We start from the raw sequence: 25,928 nt of genomic DNA, 5'->3' as shown, positions 1-25,928 counted from the left end.
AGCTCTCTTGCCATAAATGTTTGCAGATTTGGTTCTAATAATAATCAGAACTAAACTTTCCTTTTAGTTTCTCAATTCTGATTTTCTGGTGCGAGTAATTCCAGTGTGCTTACATGTGTTTTTCAGTGTTAGGTGGAATGTATATGTTCTAGAAGTCCTTATAATCAGCTTGACAAGGAATTTTTTTTTTCCTTTAAGTGTTTGTGCTAAGTTTGAGGAAAATGACCACAAAGAAAAAAGTTTAGAATCTCTTTGAAGATGTATATAGTGGGTATGAGGTATACGAATAACTGGATGATCCAGGGGAGAGAGGGTGAATTGTTCAGTTTGACCATATGTTTGAGAACTTTCATCAAGGAATATAAACATGGGCAGCAATGTTTCATTTGAAAATTTGGGGAGGAGAAAGTAATCTGACATAAATTCCAAACATCTCATTTTTCCAGTCTATGGCTGTTGGGTGTTCTTTTCACCCTACCTTGACTCCATATATTCTTTTGTAATCACTAGAGAACATATTATATTCATTAGTCAGTATGCATGCCTTATGTAGACTACTGGAGGTGTGCATTTGCAGCAGGTATTTTAACCAGTATCTGTTATGTATGTTAAACTTGGATGTTATATTTATACATTAATCAATTTTAGGGAAAAAAAGCTTTTTTCTAAGTTTTTAAGGTCTATCAGCATTCTTTTAAGGTCAGCATCTGTAAAATACCATGCTTATTTTACATCTTTTTGTGTTCTTCTCTTTCTGCATATTTACATTTCTCTCATTCCAGCAGACTTTAAAAAGTATCTTTCTATCTTCCTAGTACTGTTTCATTTTTTAGGCAAAATTTCTTAGAACCTATTTACAGGCGCTCCTAAAGCTTTGTGTATTGTGAGGAATGCAAATCTTTTAGATTTAATTCTTCCAACTGTAAAGGCTATGCCTGAGTTCTCTTAATGTGGTCAATACTATTTCATTTTCAAGCTTCTTTTCCCTGGACAGGATTGTCTGCCTAACACAACCCTCTAGCATAAGTTTCAGAAAATAGTATGGCATACATAAATACTGTATCCTGAAACAGAATTGAAAGCCGCCTTAAATAATGCATGTTTGTGGCATCCTAAAAAAGCGTCACATTTTCAAAAGCCCTGTGTCCCTTTATTCTGTAGCTTCAGGTTAGTTCATGATGTGTATACACCTTATTTAGGTAAGCACAGTTGACACAAGTACCCAGGACTTGGCTAGCTGTACCAAATTTATCTTTCTTGTACATGTATGATAAATTGGTGATTTGTTTATAATGGAGAACGTGATAAAAGCACCTTTAGAATTTCACTTCCTTTAAAACCTAAGTGGGCAAACGATTGGAAGTGGTTAAAAGACATTGTGAATGCGAGGTGCCTGTGGAGATAGAGACAGAAGCTATCTCTTTTGAACATGATGCAACAATGTATTGAATTTTAATACCACCTAAAGTTGCCTGCTTTGCTGCTGGTGGAGTGTGGTTTGCAGATTCAAGCAGATACAGAAAATAAATTATAGGATATCCAGATTAATTACAAAACCTCAGATCTTAAACTTCTGCAAATTGTTTTATTTATGTCCTGACCTCCTCAGAACAACTTACTCTAAATACTTTGTGTTAATTAGTTGAATTGTTAATTAGTTGAATCATGAAAAAGTACTATTTCTTTCTTCTTCCTAAGAGGAAGACAGTTTTTTTCAAAGTAGGTTTTGGATAGGTATTTGCTATGTCTATGCTATACACATCTGAGACTATTATGTATAATTTATCTGGTAATATATTAATGAATGCTAAGACATAAACTAACAAGAACAGTTAATAACTTCCAAATCAGTAGATCACATAAAAACTGAACATTGTAGGATTCTGGATGCATATGCTGGGAACAAACTGTTGAATTTTTTAACCCTGCAGAAATACCCTTAATCATTAACAACTGTGTCAGAGTATAAGGCAGGAATTTAGTTGGCAAACAAAGGACAAGACTACAATCATAGTTTTCATAGCTATCATGCTGTAATTTAGTGTCCACCCTTGTTTATGTTATTATAAAAACTGATTATCTTTCCTACCAGTAGTGTAATATTTAACATGGTTTAGTTGGAGTTGCAGTGGAAGTGATAGTGTACATTTCAGTTATCAGGCAGAACATTTTAATAAATAATGGTTTTAGTCTTGTTAACAGAAGAATAGGAGAAGTATATGACTGATCACATATTCAAATAAATGAATGTGTAATTCTTGTTGTCATTTAGTATTTCAGATGTATATGTAATTAGTTGTGCCTGGAATATCTCACTGCTTATTATTAAAAATGCAAGGATATTAGTCTTCCTTTTGTATTTATGCAGAACATAATTTTAAATCTTTAAATTATTTTTATATTCTATCCACAAAACATCATAGTAAAACTCACTTCATTACCTATGTAATTAATGTGTGTATGTACTTAAATACTGTTTTGAATAGAGATGAAATGATGTTCAGTTTTTCTGGAACCTAAATAAAAGTCCCTGTCTAAAACATAGAACTTAAGAGCTTGAAGGAACAGATCCTTCATATAACTTTTTACTCATGTAGCTATTACTCCCTATATGCACTCTGTGTCACATAGATCATCCTGAAAACCCAAAAGCTTGGAATAAGAGAATAGAATAAAACAGAGTATTTCATTTGGAAGGGACCTACAATGATGACTTAGCCTAATTGCCTGACCACTTCAGGGCTGACCACAAGTTAAAGCATGTTGTTAAGGACCTTGTCCAAATGCCTCTTAAACACTGACAGGCTTGAGTCATCGACCACCTCTCCGGTGGTCCGTTCCAGGGTTTGACCACCCTCTCAGTAAAGAAATGTTTCCTAACGTCAAGTCTGAACCTCCCCTGGTGCACCGTTGAACCATTCCCACATGTCTTATCACTGGATCCCAGAAGAGATCAGCACCTCCCGCTCCACTTCCCCTCCTCAGGAAGCTGCAGAGAGCAATGAGGTGACCCCTCAGCCTCCTTTTCTCCAAACTAGACAAACCCAGAGTCCTCAGCCACTCCTCACAGGACATTCCTTCCAGCCCTTTCACGAGCTCTGTTGCCCTCCTCCAGATGCATTCAAGGAGCTTCACATCCTTCTTAAGTTGTGGAGCCCAGAGCTGCACACAGAACTCAAGGTGAGGCCACACCAACGCTGAATGCAGCGGGATAATCCCCTCCTTTGACTGGCTGGTTATGCTGTGTTTGATGCACCCCAGGATGCAGTTTGCCCTCTTGTCTGCCAAGGCACACTGCTGGCTCACATTGAGCCTGCTGTCAGCCAGCACCCCCAGATCCCTTCCTGCAGAGCGGCTCTACAGCCATTCCTCTCCTAATTTATACTTGTGCCCAGCATTACTATTTCCCAGGTGCAGAATCTGGCATTTTGACTTGTCGCTTTCATTGTCACTGATGATTGTCCAATGCTCCAGTCTATCCAGATCCCTCTGTGAAGCTTCTCATCCCTCAAGAGAGTCAACAGCACCTCCCTGTTTGCTATCATCAGTGAACTTGATAGTGGTGCATTCAACTCCTGCATCCAGATCACTGATAAATACATTGAACAGAACTGGCCCTAGAATTGAGCTCTGAGGAACACCAATAGAGGGAAACACAAAGTAGCTGGAAATTTTCAGAAAGGGCAAGATGAATGATTTAGTGTCTGGAATATCTGTCTTCAAATCAAAGATATTTTATGGTCAAAAATAGTTACGTGATTGTATGGCCTACATAGGAGGGTTTCTGTGATTAAAGAGATACGTATGTCAGGAAAAGCTGAAAGCTCATTGTATCAAAATTTGAACTAGAAATAATGAACAAAATAATTAGTAGTGAGAACAATTTCTCATAAAGCTTGCCCTAGTAGAATATGATGAAGACTCATTTTAAATATAGATCACATATCTTTCTGAGCCTGATTAAGTAATTAACATTTTAGTGGTGACCAACACTGCTTGGCTTATGCTATGCAGTAAACATGAACACAATTCATTGTCTTCAGTGGCTATACTGGTGAAATCTACTTCTAAAAGAAACTCCAGAAAAAAACCCCAAACAATTAAAAAATAAACCGTTTCTTTATTTGGCTCATTGCATAGCACCAAAAGGCATTGAAGCAATATGGCAGTGAGGAATGAGTCATCTGTAATACCACTTTTGTTTTTAAGTGCAATTGCTACTACTTTTTAACAGATTAGTTCTCTGAACTAACAAGGCCACAAGTTGCAGCAACAAAATGAGAGTAGTGCAGTAGTAGGAATGAGCAGCAGGAGGTGTAACTTCAGTGCTGTAGCACTGCTGTGGACTAACCATTGTGGAACAAGAAACCTAAGGTTCAGAATTAGGATTTAAATGTGTATACGGTCTTCATTGTTTGGTTGCATTATGTTAAGAAGGGAAATTCTGTGGCTATGGTATGTAGTAAGTTGACCTTACTATGATGATGTTTCAAGCTTGTAGTTTTTATCATGTGGCATGCTATTAAAATTTGATCTTTCCTGTGTGATTGAATACTTTGACCTCATAGTATTTTCCACTGAGGAAGAAAACGGAATATTAAAAAAAGGCCACATTATTACCATGTAAGAGTATGTTTTCTTACGAAGTAGTTGCATATTTTTAATAATGTACTTTATATGAAAAGGCTTGTATAGCTAATATTAAACAGTTGTAAGAGAGAAACAAATTATTCCTCACAGTTATTACAATAAAATACTTGTCAGTTGTCCTTTAAAGAAAGGGAGAAGCTAATTTATATGTGCAGTAAATTCAAATGTAGTATTTTTCAGTTTCTGTTAACACAGAGAGTGAATTCCACCAATATTGGTAAATCATGCTGCTGAAATTGTAGATAGTACTGTGATACTTGAAGTAGGATAGTGAGGGCTTATATAAAATATCTACATGGAAAATTGTAAGTGTTATTAAAAGTGCAAGTGATGGTTTCCATTGCTTTCATTTTGGTCATTTAATGTAGCTAATTAATTGCATGCCTTTTCTTACTGCGCATCCCGTTGTCTCTGTCATTTTCATTGTTGGTTTTGCTCTTCCAGTTCCCCAGTTAAATTACAGTTAGGTTCTAATTTTTTTATTTAATGCTGCTGTTATCGAACTGATCGAAATATCCGTTGATACTAAAATAGAAAAGAATGGGAATAGATGTGAGAGTATTTGAACATTTGCATTTGAAGAAATACTACTTTGTATTTTAGTAGTGCTGTGTTTTCTTTTCTTTTTAAAAGTCAAAATTATTGTGAACAAATCTGCATTTCTAAAGGCTGGATCCTTCAGTCTGTATAACTCCTGACTTTCCATTTACTTTGGCAGCTGGGGATATTGAAAGGGTGCTGGCAGAAGTAAGGGTGATGTCTTGTCCCGGTGAACCTAATGGTGGAAAACCGTTTGAATTATTTGGGTTTGGGATTTGATTCTGCGATTCCAGAAAGCTGAAGTTTTGTTTCTAATTCAGTTCTTATTGCAAGCTGTGCATGTCTCTTTCTGATATAGTTAGAGGGAAAACATATGGAGGCCTTTCTTAAAATTCTGTTTAGGGATTTTTTTTTTATTTTTTTATTTTTTAATTTAAGACATTTTTGTTCAATCAGGGTTATTTTTTATTTCAGTGCAGCTCACCAGTAAATCTACTAATTTAATTTCCTGAGCATGTTGGAAGGTAAAATGGACTTCGAGGCTGTGATCCTGAAGTATATATGCAAGCGAAATGCCTTTCTGACCTCACTGGGGAGGTTTGTGTTCACTGGGACTCTGGAATGAGGCCTTTTAGTAGAACATATGCCCTAGCCAGGAATAAAACAGACATTTCTATTGATCTGTAAGCATCTGTCAAAACTTCTCTGATCAGGCTTTTTTACTATCTCGTCTTGAGTCCTTTTTTTAATGACATCTATTATCAGATTGAAATGGCGATTGAGACACTGCAAAAGTCTGATGGTCTGTCCACTCACAGAAGCTCTCTTCTCAACAGCCATGTAAGTTGTCTCTTCTTCACATACACTCTCTCTTGCTTGTTCTGCATGCTTAGCCTGCTTCTAAATGTTTGTTTTATTTTATTACTACTTTTGCTCTTAATCTTTTCATCTTAGTTGCTTGTAATCTTCTACTACATCTCCCATGGCTTTATATTGTCAGATGAAATGTCTTTATGGTATATTGCAGAGTGTTATCTGTTTCTTATGCTCTACACCTGTGTTAAGACAAGTTAATACATTTGACAGTTTTGGGGATTAAAGTGTAAATGTCAAGATAAAGTTCAAATAATTCTACATTAGCTGGCTTTTGACATTTTAAATAAAGTCATCTACAAAGCAAAGTCTGTGTTCCCTATATAAATTTCAGGGCATGTGAAGATGAAGAAAAGAAACAAACAGTATGCCTAAATAATATCTTTAGGTTATTTTTAGGTGTTTTTTCGTTTATTCTGAATAGAGAGTTTATTATGAAATGACTTATCTAAGAATCCTAAAGATTCTTATGATGACCTGGAAAAAAAGTGAAAGCATTATCTTAATTTGAAGTACACAAAAATGTCTTACTCAGCTGCCTTTTGCATAGTTCTTACTCTGCAAATCTTACAGTTAAGAACTTTCCATATATAAAACTAAAAGATATGTGGGTGAAAACATGATGTCTAAATATAGTGATAAATCCATTCTATGTAACTTTAAAATAAAGGAAGACAGCCCAAAGTTAATTTTAAACTTATTATATAAATAATAATGCTTTGTAAGTTGCTAGTCTTTCTTGAATTTTTTTTTCTGTTGGTGTTTGTGGTTTTGTATTTTGTATTTTTGCCATGTTGATTACTTTGTATTCATCTTACCTCTTTTTCCTTCTCAGCTTTACTGATTATATAAATTCAAATTCCTTTATTGTTTTACAGAGGAAAGTTAAATTTGGTTTGTGGTCTCAATATAGGAATATGGTGGTAGAGGCTGTCCCTCAGAAATCAAATTTAAAAAGTATGTTTTGGCAGGTTTGGGTTTGGGTTTTGGATTTTTTCTGCATGGGTCTGGTTGTGTCAAAGTCAAAACTAGAATTGTTTTATGGAAATTTTAAGCAAACTTTTTTTCTTTAGAAAATGCCAAAATTGAAAGAGGAAAATTGTATTACAAAAAGTTATACAGAAGGACTTTTAGATTCCACCTTGGATATTTACAAAATAACTGTTTTGAAGATAAGACAATACCAAAATTATTACGTAAATAATAATAGATAGTATTAGACAGATAATATCAAAATTACTATATAAATGTAACTTTTTAAAGGGACCATAACTTTTCTTGGAGAAGTGTCAGAAGTTTATGTTAAGGCATGGAACACTTGAACTGTTAATAAGTTTGTGTTTAATCCTGTTATGAAGTCTGGAATCTTGGTATAAAACCAAGAAGAATTACAAGACAAGCCCCAGCTTACTTTGTGCCCCAGCAAACTCTGTTCCACTCGTTCCTGGAACTATGCACAATGTGTTCCAAATAATCAGAGTCACATCCAACTGTGAGGTCTTATCATGGTATTTCTTTCTGACTGTTAAGGCTTTTTCAAAATTATTCTGGTAGTGATATATCTTTGACGCTGTGAAAAAAAAATAAATCCCTGTATATATTTTTCTTTCCTAAGCTTGGTCATTTTGGAAGAAGTTAACCGTCTAGATAAAACTTACTGGATGTTTTGCCTATTTTTAAAGCAATGCTTATTGTCTTTAAACTCAAGTAAGGAAGGTATGGAGGAAGTTTAAGTAAGGTTTAGTTTTTGTCTATTTAACTTGTTCTTGATTTTGACTGCTAATGGTTTGTTTTGGCATTTATTAAATTAATTGAGTTTAATAGGTTTTAAAATAGAATTCTAAATTGTGTGTTTAATTAACTTTCACTTTGCAGGTGATATATTAATTTGTGGTAAAATACTAGGTTTGGGATTTGGATTTTTGCCTTATGATTCATTTATGAGGTTTTCTAGGATTTTTTTTTTTTTCCTAAATTCATGTGTGCTCATTTTAAGGACTTTGTAATTTCTCCTCTGTTTTCTTTTCTTCCTTGATTTATTTCTGCATGAGTTTGACTTAATTGGTAGTTGAATGTTTTATTAACAGCTTAATTGGAGTCACAGTCAATTTAACAGGTTTGACTCTGTAAATATTTCATACCTTTACCCATCTTACCCATACAATATGGTCAGTATTAAAAATTCAAGTCAGAATTAAAAAGTCAGGATTCAAACCTGAACAGCTCAGTTTTAGAAGTATATTTCTTCTTGGTAGAAAAAAGGTTTTTTAAAAGTTGTTTACAATAGTTTTATAATGTTTGGAGATTTCCTTGTAGAATAATACATTAACTGCACTTTTTCCTCCAGCCTATAGTCTAGCAAGTAATGACTTCAAGTTTTTGCTACTAAGTAACTCCACCCAGGAGCAAAGTTCTTATCATGCACTTATATTTTTGGGTTTTATGGTGTTGAATAATAAAAGTTATGGTTGAAGTAACATGTTAGAAATCCTTACCATTAATGAAGTGCACTTAAAGTGATCCATAATAGGTTAGAAGCCATCTGGAGGAAAATATCTTTAATGCTACATACAGAACTTAATTGGAAAATAATTTTTTGTTTGTTTGTTAGTCTTTTGGGATTGACAGAGTTTTTCCCTTTGGGGAAAACAAAAATACTCCACCTTCCATATCTCTCCTAATTAAATTATAGATTTAGTAATGTATGATAAATGTTATATAAATAAAGGTAGATGTAATAATAGATTTTAAATATAGGTAAAATACAACAGTTGAAAGATATAATTAATTACCTTTGTTTCTAAGCCCAGACAGGCTTATGTCAGGGCATTAGTGAAATATGTTTAATACATTCAGGTGAAATTTAATGATTATGATTATGCTTTTTCTTCAGCTTTATTTCAAAATGACTGATGCTCAATTTAGAAGCACTTGTGAATATCAAGACTTTTAAAATTATTATATGATAACTGATACAAAGATGATGAACTGTACTTTTTCATTTTGTGTATTTGAAATGCAAAATTAACTGCAAACTGAGCTAAAAATTTTATGTCTTGGAAGCATTTACATCTTCTGTATATTTTTCTAGAGCTTATGTTTAAGAAGCATGGAAGAGTTATGGGCATGTTTTCAATAAAAAGCAAATAAGGAAATGGTGTTTGAATGGTCTAGAGTAAATTTTGTAGTAATGTTTTTGCATTTATATTGGTGAATTTCTCACTGTGACTAAAACATAGCTATAAATTCAATATATTTTTTACCACCTGTACTTCAGTACATAACAGTGTTGTGATAAAAGTTTAAGACTGAAACATTTCATGGCTATTGCACGCTAAAATATTAATGTTCTTTGAATGATAAGTTACTGTGAACATTGATGGAACAGAATTTGTGCACTGCTCTAACAGAAGATAATTCTGCAAAGGAATAAATAACACATAAACCATGTATATCTTTTATTGTTGCTTAATAATTTGTGATTTGTTTATACTAGCTTTGCTGGACTAAATTGAAAATTATTACACATTTATGTGAATATCTAGCTCATCAGAGTAATAGTTTGTAGCAAGTCTTGAAGACATAATGTCCTCAGTTTGCATTTTCACTGGATGATCAAGTTAAATCCAGAGTTTTGGTAAGATCTCTAATCCTAGCAAGTTTGAATAGTCACACTATATTATTTTGGTAGAAATACTTAGGAAAACAGAGAAGTAAAATTCAAACAGAAAATGACATTTGTGACCCATTCAAGCTAGATCTAAAGGAAAATTTCAGGGAACTGAAACCATAGCAAATTCTGGGGAAAGATAAGGAAAATATTAGCATATCAAAAAACTAAAACCATGGAATTTAAATGCGTCCTCAACCTGTATTATTTTTGATCTATTTTGTCATTCCTCTATAATGTTAAATGTAGGAGTATTAAATTGTCCTTTTTGCTTTTTTGTATGTTAGTGACAGCTAGAGGTGTTTCATGAGTGTGCACTGCTTTGAAAGTCCAATGATGTTATGTAAAAGGCCTTTTCTTGCATGTGGCTAAAATTACCTACCACAGTTACATGAAAAGATTAATATTTTTCCAAGAATCTCATTCTGTTCCTCCTGGAAGTCAAAGGCAAACAAGCTACAGCTGGAAGGGATTGTACCCCTAATGCTTTATAGATGTATCAGTTATTGTCAATGTTATCTAGGTTGCTCTTTGAATTATACGCAATAGCTTTTTTCATATATGTATCTGAGAGTAAAAACATCCTATTCAGTTAAGTGTTGTAATGTTTTTTAACATCAGGCAGATTAAAACACTGTAATATTTCAGCTTTATAAATACATTAACCATTGTTAGTCCAAGGAGTTTGTTTTCTGCAATTTATGTGAATCACATTCATGATTATTTCTTTGCAATACTAACAGTTTTTCTCCAAAGCATAGATACCTTTATCAAGTATTGGTGTGGTACTGAATCAAAAATATTTTAAGAAGTGGACACTTACCTGAGGTCACAAGTGCAATGAGTTTTGCTATTGCCTGGTAATTCTGAAGATCCTAAAGCACTATGGTATATCTAGCATTTAAAGAGTCTCTGAAGAAGGAAGTAATTATTTAATAGACCTGAAGAGTGGTTTCAAAACTGTCATAAGTAATGTTGTATGGCTAAGATATTTTTAATAAAGTAATAATGATTTTTTTTTCTATTTTGTATGTGATATAGCTTCAGTGGCTTTTAGACAACTATGAAACTGCAGAAGGAGTGAGCCTTCCAAGAAGTACCCTTTACAACCATTACTTACGACATTGTCAGGAACACAAGTTGGATCCAGTCAATGCTGCCTCCTTTGGAAAACTCATACGGTCAATCTTCATGGGATTAAGGACCAGAAGACTTGGAACTAGGTTTGTGTTAATGAAATCCTGAACTGTATAATAGAAAACACAAATAAAAATTATGAGTAAAAAACTTGTCTGCCAGTCAAAAAATAAATAAAACTTGTATTTAAATATTATGGTGGGTTTCTGTCAGTTCTGTCTCTTAATGTTAAACAGTTTTATGCTTTTCCAGATGTTATTATACTTTTACTTCTCCTGGTTTTGACTGTTTATATGTTTACATTTTGATAAATACACTGCAGATTTTTATTAGTGCAAATAAAATGTATCCTGTTGTTTGGAAATTACTAAGAATTATGTTTCTTCCTAACTGGATATGTTATATTTATTTGCATTTTGGTTTTCTTACTCAAGTTTAATACAAGTTAAAGTGCTGGATAATATTTGCTTAAGAGAATGAATTAATTTCCCAAAGGTGGTAAAATGATACCCAGGCAAAACTGGTATGACAGTAAATCAGTCAGGCCTGATTTGTGGGTATTATTTTCCAGTCAGTGTAAATTGTAAAGTAAATGTAATGTAGATGCACAGAACTAGTGTTACTGTTCTTTTAATTCTTGCTCTTTCATGAAGGGGGAATTCCAAATATCATTACTATGGAATTCGTGTCAAGCCAGACTCTCCTCTTAATCGACTACAGGAGGACATGCAATATATGGCTATGAGACAACAGCCCATGCAGCAGAAACAGAGGTAAAGTGTGAAGTTAACATAGGTACTTATTAATATTGTTAGTTCATAAAGCCTTACTTTTCCTTACATGAAAAAGTTGAAATTCTAACATAACTTTTGTTCATCTTCTCTGCTGTGAAAAATAAAAGTTTGCTGAATATCCAATTGACGTCACTGTAGTTAGGTATCAGTCAACATGAAAGAATATCTACCTAGAAATTGTGATCAATTTGCAAAAAGTAATAATAATAAAGCAAAACATGATATGAACAGTCTTCTTAACTATCTTGAGTTCTTATTCCACAAGCTGAATCAAAGCAGTAAGAGCTTGAATTTAGAATTTTGATGTTTGTTTTCATTACTATATCATTTTATGTATAAGCTGCTTATAAAAGAGCTTATGATTAAGTTCAGTTTGGTGTTTATTTCCTCTCCGTGCAAAGAATTAATGTGTCCATAATGGTTTGCCTGTAAGTTGATCTAAGTATTTTCCCTCAGCATCTGCTGTTGCTGAGGAACCTTGTGTAAGCTCAGAAGTACTTGAAAGCAGTGTCACAGTGACCACAAAGAGCTATGTTGGTGGTGAAAGAATGTGTGAATATGCATATGAAAAACTATCTTGAACAGAAAATTTTAGGAAAAAAAATGGAAGTCAGTAAATATCTTTGAAATCAGTTTTTATTTGACTGATGTCACTAGTCCCCCATGTTACCTTAAAGTGAAATATCTAAAATGTGTAATGTCATGAAACTCATATGTAGAACAGCAGCATGTCAAGTAAGACATCTCTAGAGCTATTACCTCCCAAAAAATGTAATTGAATGAACAGTTTGGTATAGTGTGCTAAGCCTATTTTGTGGCCTTGGACACAAATGGAGTATGGAAAACACAACTTCAAACTTTAATTCAAACACAGATAAATTCTTCTTACAAAACTCATTGCAGGATTATATGGTAAGAAAAGGTTATAGATATTTACAAAATCTCCAAGTAGGCTTATTTTATCACTCAAGCTCATTCACTTAGATATTTCATTCACTCGCACTCAAAATCACATGTATGCAGCAAGACATACACCACAATGATCTAACTAGAATTGTTTCTATGAAATTGTTCCTGGAGAAATTGTGCCAGTTACATAATCATCGTCACCTCTCTCTTATTCTTGTTTCACAATGACAAAGTGACTTTGAACTTGCATTATTTAACTGTTAGGAGTTATTTACTTTTTTAATCATTTGTTTTATTATTTCGTTTAACACCACCATATATCTTATGTAGTTCCCTTATTTTCCTTACCTACGTATGTTTGGTGGCATTTTCTTAACGTGATCTTTATGTCAATTCGTTCCCTGATTATATTTGAATGAAATCACACGTATAGCATTGTGTAGCAGTTAGTGCATACCTTTCCTTTAACCCATGTTTTGCGTGTGCACACATATACATGGACAAGCATGCTCCCATTCATGCTCAATTCATAACAATCTTAAGCTCTGCTGTGAGAATCTGTAAAGATGTTGATGAAGGATGGAAACTACAAGGCACTGGATAATTATACTGAATAGGTAGCTGTTACATGAAAAATACTGTGCGGTAGTAGAAAAGTTGGTTATGCATTATCTTCAGTTGAGGCTAGCAACAAGACGGAGGAGAACAGGAAAAGGAGAGAAGTGGAAGCCTCTATCACCTATCTGCAATACTGACTGCAGAAAAGAACACCATGTTATAACTTAACAACAATGGCTTTGTTATTAAATCCTTAAAAGCAGCTATCCCAATGTACCTTCTTACATGAAGCTTCATCTCTTTGCTCAGGAGTTTGCAATACTTCTTGTCTTTTAAGACAGAAGACAGGCTGATCTCTTTAGGCTTGAAATCTTGTCATGTCCAGTTAGGTACCCTAGAAATAGAAGCATTGTTCACATAGTCCTACCGGTGTACTATTCATACAAAGTAGTTCTGAGGGTCTTTGTTCATCCCTCAGTTCAGGGTGCATAGATCTCAGTAAAATGTTTTCTGCTTTTCAAAAATCCCAGCGTCCTAAATAAATAAAATGTAGAGATCAAGGAGCTAGCCAGACTTTGACAGCTGCACTGTGAAAAATTTACATTGTTTCTGCTCTGCATACTAGCATCAAACATACTAGCAATACTGAATAGGATATAGACTTTTTAAGGTGAAGATTTTTATCCACAAAATATAGGAAGTTTTCATTGAAAAATGGAAACTCATGAGCCATTATAATTTATTCATACTTATCTAAACCAGAAAACTGCAAATGTTTCTAATAGAAACAGGGATTTTTAAAGCCAAGTGTGATGAATCCAGAACATTTTTTTCTGATTGGAATGTGCTGATTATAATAGTAATTTTAGAAAAAAAAATAACAATTAAATTATTCAACAATCTTCATTACAGCCACTCTCTAGCATGCAGCAATCATGAGCTTTGGTTCATTCTTCTCTCTTTGCAACCTTACTTCTTAATTTTAGGGTAGTCTTTGGTCATACACTGTCAAGCTTTATTTCACATTCTTGAAATAAAAATGTATATTTTGCTTGATTAATTTTAATGGTGTCCTGGTTTTGACTGGGGTAGAGTTAATTTTCTTCCCAGTAGCTGGTACAGTGCTGTGTTTTGGATTCAGCGTGAGAATAATGTTGATAACACGCTGATGTTTTAGGTGTTGCTAAGTAGCGCTTATCCTAAGTTAAGGATCTGGCAGTGTTCTGCCAGCGAGCAGGTGCACAAGAAGCTGGGAGGGAGCGTGGCCAGGACAGGTGACCCGAACTAGCCAGAGGGCTATTCCATACCATAGGACGTCATGCTCAGTACATAAACTGGGGGGAGTTGGCCGGGAGGTGTTGATCTCTGCTCCGGGACTGGCTGAGCATCAGTCAGTGGGTGGTGAGCAATTGCATTGTGCATCACTTGTCTTTTCCTGGGTTTTATTTCTCTCTCTTTTTGTTATATTCCTTTTCATTATAATTGTTATTATATTTTATTGATGTTATTATTTAATTTTATTTTAGTTAGTAAACTAAACTATTAACAACTAATATTGGCTGGAACATAATAACTAACACCCTGCCTTTCAGCTGGACCTGCTGTATGGCTCAGACTTGCAAGGGAAGGCACTGGCTTGCCTCTGTCATCCTGCTTCTGGATGTTTTCCAGGGTAGGAAAAACCAGGATATTTAAATGGTTATATTATCCATCAGCCCTGGATCAAACACTGGCCTGACTAACAGTGGATGGACATCAGACAAAAATTGTTAGGAAGAAGTAAAGTAATATCCAAACCAAGTATTATGCCAAATTTATTTGTACAGTTTTAAGTCTAAAACTTTAAAGTACAATCTTACTATGAAATCTCTTTCCCAGAAGCATTTCTTGCCAGATCATTTAAGGGAAATGTATCATGAGATACAATTCCTAAAGTCAAGTTCCATTTTTAGTCTGTTTTAGAAGCTTGTGGCTCAGAAGCTGAATTATCTTTATGGCTTAGTCTAGGGAAATTGATACAGGTATGCTTGTCTTTTCTTCAGGGCAGTCATAACAATGTATGTTTTAAATTCTATTTCCAGAAGTAAACCTCCAACTTTCCAAGTTCATTGCAAATATATCTTTCAGTTCTTGCACTATTATACCTTTTTGCTTTCATTTATGGGAGCTGAACATTCAGCTAAGATATTTTGTAATAAATAAAATAGCCGTATTGTTATTTACTGTATATTACAATATTCAGGTAACACATATATTATTGTTCTAACCAGAAATCATTAATCACTACTGCCTATAGATGTTGTTTACCCTATGTATTTATTTTAGGTAGAAACTAATCTGTATTTTTCTACTGTTTTCTTCCCTGTATTCTCATGTTTCCTGGATATACTATTCAGTCAAACATTACCTTTAAACTAAGCCTCCGGGGGTCCAAAGCATCAAGTATTTATAGATCTTTTTAAAAGGGGCATGGTTTTATGGACAACAGAGGAATTACGCATTTTTATAGTGGTATTCTTTTTGAAGATAGAGAGCAAGGTATCATAGTCCAACAAATAATGATATCTGTGAGACTGGGCTACAAGTTTGTTAAGACACAATATCCTAAAATTATAATAGGAGAATTTATATAATAAACTGCTAATCAACTTCCTAATGGAGCAGTTCAGAAAAAAATCAGTCTTTCTCCTGAACAAGCACAAATACTTTTTGTATAGTATGGTTCCAATGCTGAGGTGATTGTGACTTAAAAACTTAGGAAGTTCTACTTAGGCTTCTAGATTAGATGTATCTCAACAATGCTTATTGGACCAAGGAGAGATGTTTTAAAAGCATACAGATAAAATTTGCATTCCTTAAATTTCTTTACAGTTTTACCATATTTGATTTCAGATAACCATGCTTTTATTGGAAAGCCTCTGCATTATTTTTGAGGCTTTATGATACAAACACAACACTATACTTGGAAGTGTTTTTATTTTCTTCAAACACTAGGAGGCAACTAGTAAAACTTGATCTATACATCAGAACTTTCTGATAGCATCCAAATGCTGCTCAGATATTTCTTTGTTACTTGCAGGTTTTGCATCTTCAATAATATTTTTAATTATTTGAGTTTCTTTGATTTTCCTATAGTTAGCAGCTTTACTGTGTGCTCTTGGTGTTGCAAGCCCTTTGAATCTCAACTTTTGCTTTCTGCTAATTTTAAAAGCTGATTTTTTTCCCCTAGTAGCATCAATAGCAACATTTTATTTGCATACAGTAATAAAATATTTTAACATACTTTACACATTGTTATGCATAAGATCACCATCTTGTCACATAGTTTGGTACTTTAACTCACTTCTCACAGATGTCAGTAAACCCCTAGTGATAAATCACAATAGTAGATTTAAAATAAAAATAAAAATTAAAAATAAAAATAGAAGTGAATCCTTAGAGCTTAGTTCTGTTTCTTTCTAGAATCCCTATGGTTTGTTTTTAGTAAGCCAGAAGGATAGAAACCTTAGTTTTTAAGAAAAATAGAGAATATTATAAATTGCATAGCAGCATGCATTGGATTTTTCAGAAAAATACTAAATTTTAAGACAGAGTAAAATCCAAATAGTGGCAGCATGGCAACAGTACAAGCAAACAACAAAATATGCAGAAAATTTAACTGAAAAAGCTAGTATCTGTTTTTTGTCTGTCTTGTGACTTAGTCAATCCGTTTTGGCTTCTCATGGTTCTGATAGTTTTGACCTTGTTTATTTTCCCTACCAATTTCATATGTGCATTTCAAACCAAGCAGGGATTTTATTATACTTCCACTTTCTGCTTTACCTTATTAATGAATATGGATTGTTCGCTGCACATAAATTTTAGACAGGAAGTTATTAATCTGTTCTGCAGTGAGAGAGTAAGTTTCTATTAATGAAGTTATGTCACAGTTAGACTATGGAAGTCAATGAAGTTGTATTCTAAATTAACTGCTAAGTGAGACCAGTGTATCATGCAGTGTCATTTCTGAATTACCTGATTCCATGTTCCAATTTCAGTGGTTTAGGGGCTTTTTTATTTTTATAGCTTTGCACAAACTGAAAAAATGTCTGTTTTTAACTAAAGACTTTGCAAAGTTTTACCGTGTTTATGCTAGCAAATATAAAATTCACATGGTGTCCTTTCTGGGTCAAGTATCATTAGAAAGCTATAATATTCGTATAAGTTTAGTTATTATTTTAGTTATTATTTGCTACTCCCAGTCTTCTGGCACCTAGTAATTCAAAAGAAAAGAAGAGGGTAGAAGATGAAATAAGGTATAGGTTTGTGGTGAGTAAAATAGGGAAACAGAGTAAAAGTCTGGATAATTTTAGAAAATGTAGCTTTTACTAGTTAGGAAATTGTAACTATTTTTTCCACACATCAAAAAATGGCCTGAATTAAACTAAAGAATTCTGGAGAGCTGTTTGATGTCTGAACTGCCAAAGCTCCACTTGTATGTAAAAGACAGCAGATCTAAAATTGTTAACCACTGTCTGCTTATGTTTCATCTGAAGCTCCTGAAAAAGATTTTTTTGTTGTTCTTTGGTTTCAAGTTACAAGTGATTTTCTAATGCTGTTGAAACTGGTTAACTCCTGTGACAAGTTATCTGTCACAGTGCCAGAATTAAGAATTTTGCCCAGAGTATTTTAAAGCACAGGGGAGTAAGTAGGTGGATAATTCTGATTCCTAACACCAAAGAATTAAGTTGGCTTTTATACTTTAATTAAAAGTTTTTTTGCATAACTGAAAAACTTAGAGGAGTGTTATTTTTATGTATTCAAAACACTTTAAATCCTATTTCAGGAGCTGAAGGGTCAGTAAAATAATAATATTTTGCAGAAAGTAATGGAACTATCTTAAAGTATATATTTAGATTTACAAATGTTTCCAGAAGTTGATCTTTTGCCTGGTATTTGTAATTATAATGTATAATGAGAGAGAAGTTAAGAATTCTTCCCAGATGAACTGCCTGGATTTCAGGTGGATTTATCAAGTAGTAACAAGCTCATCCAGAAGAGTTCAGTGGTACTGTGATGCCAGAGATGAAATTTTATTCTTTATTACAGTTGATTAGTTTTACTGTTGTCTTTAACAGGCATAGTATTTTACACTAAGCCATTACAGAAAGTAAAACTTGATATAAATGTCCTAGAGACAGGATAGGTATAGGTGTCTTTTTTTTCCCCAAACACTGAAATCCCTAAAGTTATAAAACTATTTGTTATTCAGGCCAAGAGTCTTTCTGTTGAAAAGTGCACTTTCTGTCTGTCTTTTGTTATTGTATATTTATATTCATGTCATGAATGCCTAGAATATTGAACGGATGTTTTTTATGGGATCTTCCTTCTAAAGTAAAATCTCAGTAATTACATGAGGCAATGCTGGTTTAAGTTTACTGGAAACAAAATTAAATATTCACAACTGATTAAACTGCTTCTCAAAGTAATGCATCAAGTGGAATTTTTTGTTACATTTCTGAAGTTAACATAGAGTTTTACAGTCTGCACAACAATTCCAATTTGAGTGATAGTTAAACCACACTTTATTTAGCTTTGGGGTTTCTCTTTCCTGTTCTAGTGGCTACAATTCTTTTTCAAAAGTGCAAAGCAACCAAGATGTTGCCATTAAGACCTAGGACAGAGTAAACTCTCAGTTGTGTTGGAAGTGACAGGCATGATCTTCAACCTGTCAGACTGATTGTTGAGACAACACTTGACCATCCAAACCAGCATTCCCATTTTTATCATTATGGTTTTTGTCCTTCTATAAAGATTCTGAGAATTGACTAGTGAAGAGTTTAGGTTTCCAAGCAGCTTTCTCAGGCCTTCTATGCTTATGAGAGAAGTTTGTTGGATTTGAAAAGTCTTTCACTATCCTCAAACAGTAATGTTGTTTTTTCTTAAGGTAATGAAACATTATTTTTTAATTACATAATTATTGGGAAGTCAAGCTATTTAGAAACGGAAGGATTTGGTTCTTTTGGTGTAAATTAGCTGATCTTATGGTATGCTGTTCCTAAGCTAAATTCCACAAGAAATGGGTAGTGTGCTGTAATACCACCTTTATGAATTCTGTAATGAATTGTTAATCCTCTAGCTTCCCTTAGTAATTGTTTCTTCTGTTATTTACAAAATAAAAATGTGTAAGTTCTTTTGTTACTTTTCATCAAAATTTTGTTTTGAGATGGAGAAATCGGAGTGAACATAGATTGTATGATCTTATTTACGAAGAATTGAACAGAAAGGATAATTTTGTACTTGCTATTTTTGTAGGTATAAGCCTATGCAGAAAGTGGATGGAGTTGCAGATGGCTTCACAGGAAGTGGCCAACAGACAGGCACGTCTGTTGAACAAACTGTAATTGCCCAAAGTCAACATCATCAACAGTTTTTAGGTATATACTGCTGTATAAATAAGTACAATGAACTTCATTGTCACTGTGAATATCAAGTCACACAAGTACAGTAGTTGCTTCTGAAGTTATCGTGCCCTCTTTAAAATTCTTACAACAGAACAAAAAAGCACTTAAATTACATGTTCTGTGTTGTGAGCTTTATGTAATATTTAGTATGCATGATGTAAGTATAAAAGGAAAAAATATGCAAATTCTGTATTTGTGTGATACATTACATAAATCACAATCCAGTTGCTGTGCAACGTTATATTAGACATGCATATTGAAATTCTTGCGATGAAACTTGTTTCCTGCATGTGCATTAGAGTGCATTTTATTCATAAAAGTGAGGGCAGTGGCTTTGCATTATTATTGCAGGTTAGCCATCCAGTTTTGAAAGTGTGCTGCAGTTTTAAAAGTGGAAAGAGCCAAATAGTTTCAACTATAACCCCAAAGTTCATGTTTAAAAATGTCCAGGTTGTGGATTCATTGATCCAATTAAGCATGTATTCTCAGTAATGGAAACAAATGGTGATTTAGTTATCTGTTTAAGTAGGAAGACTTTTTGGCTGTGTTACTGCAGAAGGCGTAGGCTTATTTGATCGAGATTTTCAAGCATCAAATCCTTTGGCCTAATTTTGCTGGTTTTGAAATCAATGGGAACATAAGCGTAGCATTAAAATTTTTTGAATCATCCTTTTCAGGTACCTTTCAATCCAGCATTTTTCTCTTACATCAGCTGGTCTCTTGAAAACGTTTGTGACAAATAGTAAAAGCATACATTGGCTCTAATTGAAAGTCTAGTAAACTTCAAATATATATGTATATTGAGTCTACTAAGCCCCATCATATTTGGCTACATAGAAACACTTCAGTTGAACAAGAAAAAAACTATTCAAGGGTTAATCTTTCATAGACTGACATAGATATTTTCCTTCATCCTGTAATATTCTGAAAACGTGTGTGTTCGCTTTTCTATATAGGTGTAGTATGTACTTGACATTTTTTTGATGCCTTCAAGAATATATTTTTATTTAAATTAAAAAATGCTGGCTGAATTTGTTTACAATTCTAATATAAAACAGGTATGAAAAACTTTTCTGTTTGAACATTATGACCTTTTGGAATTTATTTCTTTGTATCATCCTTAAATTTTTTCTTAATCATACCGTAACTGACACTGTTCACAATAGCACTCTGTCATTATGTTGTCATGGAAACAGATGCCTCTCGAGTACTTCCAGAGTTTGGAGAAGTTGAAATCAGTTCTCTACCAGATGGTACTACCTTTGAGGACATCAAATCACTGCAGAGTCTTTATCGAGAGCACTGTGAGGTATTTCCTATAAACCGTATCTTTTTTAAGTTCATGACTTCTAGTGAAGCTCAGTACAAGCCAGTAATGCCAAATACATTCCAGCCATGTTAGTGGTATGTGACTTTCCCCCAGGATATCTTGCTTATTTCATTGGAAAAGACATTAGTAAAAAGGTTTTACTTGGAGGGGCCCCTTTACAGGGGAAAAAAGTAATACATAGTAGACGCTGGGAGTGCAATGTTTTCAGAATGTTAGAGAAACTAGACTTCAGATTGTACATGCAGATATTTGGTTTAGTCAATAGGAAATGTAAATAAGGTTAAATTATAATTTCTTTTTTTCACATTAAAAGCGGTAATATTTTTCTCATTTTAAAGAAACATTGAGATGTTTAAACCACATTTGATATTGAACAGTATGTCTTTTATTTTTGAAGGTGCTTTCAAACTGAGTTATGAAAATGAATAAAATGGCAGGTTTCCCTTGTGTTTGCAGTAGCATTAAATATTTTCTTTGGGTGAATTCCTCTGATGTATTTACATAGGCCATGCTCTTTTCTGGAGGCTTCCGTGGATGTGCACTTGGCCTTACTCAAGTCTCCGTGCACACCAGTTTATAGTGCTGGATAATTTATGGATATCAAAGGTATAAAGCCAGATATTATTTATAACTTGAGAAATGTACAGTTTGCCTTTGCTCCACTATGTGATGAAGGAAACAAACTATAATTCTAGTTGAAGTTGGGAGTAGGGGGAAGCTGGGTGGAAGACAATCTGTACTTGTGTTTTATTTTCTCAGGCAATACTGGATGTGGTTGTGAATCTTCAATTCAGCCTGATAGAAAAATTGTGGCAAACTTTCTGGCGCTATTCTCCCTCTGCTCCACCTGATGGCACTACTATTACTGAACCAAGGTCAGTAAATATTTCTCTTCATTACTGCTTCTCATAATAATATAATACGAGTGGCAAATTGATTTTACCTGCAGTGTAATAATTTCTTTTTATATGCTAATTTTTTCAAATTAAATTTATGTTGTCTGGCATTTTTGTGTAGGCTAGGTATATGCTAAAGTGCAGTCTTGAAATGATTGTCATCTATTTTTTAATTTGCTTGGACAATTGCAGTAAATGTGTCTTTTCCCAGTACTCTATCCAGTTCTTTTAAGCCAAAGGGATCATTTATACATCTGCATAATTTATGAACTGTAGCAGAGCTATGGAGGCATTTTTAAAATTCATTTCCATGTGACATAACGTGTTAAGAAGTGCTGTTGGGTGTAGTTGAGACATCTATGACATATTTATAAAATAATATGTTTTAACATCAATTGCAGGTTTTTCTGCTGTAAATGCATTATCATTTATTTGTTTGCTACATTTTTTCACACTAGCAATCTGAGTGAAATAGAAAGTCGACTTCCAAAAGCAAAGCTGATTACTCTGTGCAAGAGTGAGTCTATTCTGAAATGGATGTGTAACTGTGACCATGTGATGTACCAGGCTTTGGTGGAGATTCTCATTCCTGACGTCCTTAGACCTATTCCTAGTAAGTTGAACACCTGAAACATTTTGTAAGGATTTTTGTGCATTCATGTGTGTGGTGGTCTTATGCCTCACAGGGCAGCTTTAGGGATAAGTTTGAAAGTTAGGAAAGTATTGTGTATCATTTATCCATATATTTTTTGTGTAGGAAGTTGTGCTGAGAGTTGATGGATGCTTTGTGTTTTAAAAGTAACTGAGGATTTTAGTGCAGTTGGAAGATGTAGTTTTCAAGATACAGTTTCATATTAAAGGTACTTCTTTCTCTGTGTGTTATATTTTCAGATAAAAACATCTTCCTTTTACGCTGGCTCTAGACTTAGACATAACTCCTGTGGCCCTGAGCCAATGTGCACTAATGCCAGTCAGTTCTTTCACTAAATACAGTAATTTTCAGTTTAAACATTGCATATTAATTTTTGATTAGTCTGAAAAAAATGTGTATGGTCTTTGTGATTCCATTTTTGGACAGTTAATCTTTTGTTCCTTATCAGTGGCTGCTGAAATCAATTTTATTGACTGTTAAGGCAATAAAAAGTTAACTCTGAAATTTTTAGTCCAATTTATTTTAACGTGAGGGTGGTGAGCCACTGGAACAGGTTGCCCAGAGAAGTTGTGGCTGCCTCCTCCCTGGCAGTGTTCAAGACCAGGTTGGACGGGGCTTTGAGCAACCTGGTCTAGTGGAAGATGTCCCTGCCCATGGCAGGGGTGTTGGACTTTAAGGTCCCTCTGACCCAAACCATTATGTGATTATATAGTTATTCCAATCTACTGTTCTTCCTGTCATATATCCTGCATGAAAGAGTCAGTAACTGTCCGGCCAGTCAACCGTTACCGGGAGTGCAGTTTTCTTTTCAAAGTTAATTTTAGTAGACTCCGTCGTTACTTCAGCAGTGTATTTTTATGGCTATTTTTGGTAGAAAATAAATTTATGTGAAGTTGAACTTCTTTATAAAGCATTTATTGTCTCACATATGCTGTGCTAAATATTATAAAGAAAGCATGTCAGCAACCCACTATAAACCTCATAACTCCTACGTACTATATCCTTTACATGAAAAAACAGTAGTCACTTTATAAAGTTGGATTAACATTTTTTTAAAAATTAGGACTTAAGTAGCTTTGAAGCTAACAAATCTATTTTGTCATGCTGTGAACACCTCTTCTGCTATAGTGACTCCAGCAGTAATAAGTACTCCATAAGAATATTTGCAGGTACTGTCTTGCAGAAATGTTTTATTGACTTTTTGCTTGTCAGTGACATAAAACTACGTTTTAGTAATTTGCGTATGATACAAAAAAAATTTTGGAACTGGAAATGTATAAAATCTGAAGGTCACCCATTTACAAAGACAGTTTTACCTTTTTTTTAAATGTAAGAGTAAGTTTGTGGTAGAGATTGATGTAATTTATCTTTTCATCTATGTAGCAGAATAAAAATGTTTTCTCAAAACCATGCAATTATTGACAACCATTACTTGGCTAAATTATTTTGCATTGGTATTTATTTGACGTTTTACTTTTCTATCTAATAACAATGCAAGTAGGTAGGATATTAATTTTAGAATAATATAGTCTGTCACAAGCAAATAGGCAATGATAAAAAGCCCCACAAATTTCATTAGAACATTTAATAAGTTGAATTAAAACTCTCTTCCAAAAACATTACTTTCTGAATAAAAAGGTGGTGCAGACATGGTTTTTCACTAAACCTGCTTTTTGCCTTGCATTTCACTTGCTTCTCCGGCACAGCCTGGCAGTCTCCAAAGAAGTTTTTATATGATAGCTCCTCAGCTTGTGGCATCTTTCTGCCTTGTTTTATAAGATGCATTGGGCATTGCCAGTACAGGGTTTCAAGAAAATGGACACAATCATTTAATATCAATAACTACAGGCATCAGGTCCTTTTCATGCTATTTCTTTCTTTCTAGAATTACCAGTCATATTTGAATAGTTGATACCTACTGTGTTTGACATTCCTGGTTTTGGGATGATTATCGGACTTCTTGATGCAAACACATCATCTGATCCCAGGACAAATTCATCCCAAGAGACTTCTGCCTCTATTTTGTGAACAGTCCAGTGGTTTTCTGCTCAGAAGTCCACCCACTGAGCTACCTTTGGAAGACAGCTAATGTATTTTCTTATTTTATCTTTAGGACCAGCTAACTAAATGGCTTTTTCTAGTCAGCTTTCCTGTAGTGATGGTCCATACAAGTTCCCTTTTCACTGTTAAATATTTAAAATATTATTAGTTTTTTAACTTCTGCATTTGAATTAAAGTATCTCCAGCCATTAGGAGAGACCAAGAGGAAGGCTTAAGGTTGTACTTAATGGTTGACTATGACAATAATGAAGCTGGCTGAAGTAGACAAATTCACCATCTTCTGTGAGAAAATAGCGGTTTATAGGGAAGTTTGGCCTCTGTAGATGAAAGGGGACTGTAAATGCTTCATATAAGGCATGTTTATGATTTTTTTCCTGAATAAATGGAAAGATACAGAGAGCAGCTGCTTAAAATAGTAAAAAATATTAGTTTGGAAAGTGTTTGAAGTAAGCATATGATTTTTTAAGGTTTATCTTTTTTCGTGTCTAGATTTTCATTGTTTTTCTTTTAGAAAAGCCTTACTGTGCTGCTCAGCGGTGTGATACATATTACTGGAGAAGAAAAATTTACCATTGAAGAAAAAATTGCTTATTTTTCAACCTCTATGTTAAATTTGTCAGCTGAAATGTTAAGCACCCACAGAATGAATGAAGAATCACTGTGCATAAAACAGAAAATTCCTTTTCCCAAGAAGAGTGAAATGCTGTCCATTTGAGTCAGGAATAAAGACATAATTGTCTAATGTCTTTGGCAATAGACCAGAGCTATTATGTTTAAAATGGGCATCTTGGACCTTCACAAGTGACAGAAGGGACAGTAACAAACTTGCCTGTGAGTTAGTTTCTATCATAGGTGGAAAATTTATGCTAAACATATTTCCACACCATGTTACACAATTCCAGGTACAGAAAAATTTATAGTACTGGAAAGACCGTAAAGCCTTGTTTTTATGAGATTTGCATGTCAGAGAGTTTTCAGCTGAGAACTCAAGCTTTTTAGGGGCTTATCCAAATCAAATTTTTTATTGGTAACTGCCATTGTAATACCATTTAGTGTGTGTCTAGTAACAGTTAACTCTCAGTCCATTTATTTTGCACCGTACTCATCATGTGATTCTTTGAAAGGGTTTTCTTGTTTTCCTATGGTAGCCAGATGAACTTAAAAGAAGGCTTTGAGGATGTAAGTACTTAAGTTTTTGGTAGTGACTGGATGTGTACTTAAGGATGGAGTATGAGAAGAATTCTGTATTTAATATGATATCTCCAAAGCTCATTAGAAATTCATAGTTGTTCCATACAATACTGATGCCTGATTATCTACTTCATTGATTTTATTTCTTCAGAACTTAGAATTCCTTTCATTTGCTCCTCTTCCTAGTTAAAGGCCTTTCTTAAGGCCTGAGCTGCTTTTCCATA

The 25,928-nt window shown here is 33.9% G+C and overlaps 1 protein-coding gene across 2 annotated transcripts in view; it reads left to right on the top strand.

Moving 5' to 3' along the window:
* Window positions 1–25,928, top strand: part of RFX3 (regulatory factor X3) — a 134,590-nt gene that overhangs the window by 93,941 nt on the left and 14,721 nt on the right. The window contains exons 5-11 of one of the 2 annotated variants that reach the window (XM_074812181.1): window positions 5,956–6,030; window positions 10,775–10,956; window positions 11,524–11,643; window positions 19,426–19,547; window positions 20,771–20,883; window positions 21,664–21,779; window positions 22,259–22,413. In XM_074812181.1, coding sequence (XP_074668282.1) covers window positions 5,956–6,030; window positions 10,775–10,956; window positions 11,524–11,643; window positions 19,426–19,547; window positions 20,771–20,883; window positions 21,664–21,779; window positions 22,259–22,413 — 883 coding nt within the window. The remainder of the gene's footprint in view (window positions 1–5,955; window positions 6,031–10,774; window positions 10,957–11,523; window positions 11,644–19,425; window positions 19,548–20,770; window positions 20,884–21,663; window positions 21,780–22,258; window positions 22,414–25,928) is intronic. The other variant, XM_074812182.1, reaches the window with a different exon arrangement.

This window comes from Strix aluco, chromosome Z (genome assembly GCF_031877795.1).
Source record: "Strix aluco isolate bStrAlu1 chromosome Z, bStrAlu1.hap1, whole genome shotgun sequence".
Classification (NCBI taxonomy): domain Eukaryota; kingdom Metazoa; phylum Chordata; class Aves; order Strigiformes; family Strigidae; genus Strix; species Strix aluco.
The sequence above is the reverse complement of the archived record's forward strand: the minus strand, read 5'-3'. Positions and strand labels throughout refer to the sequence as shown.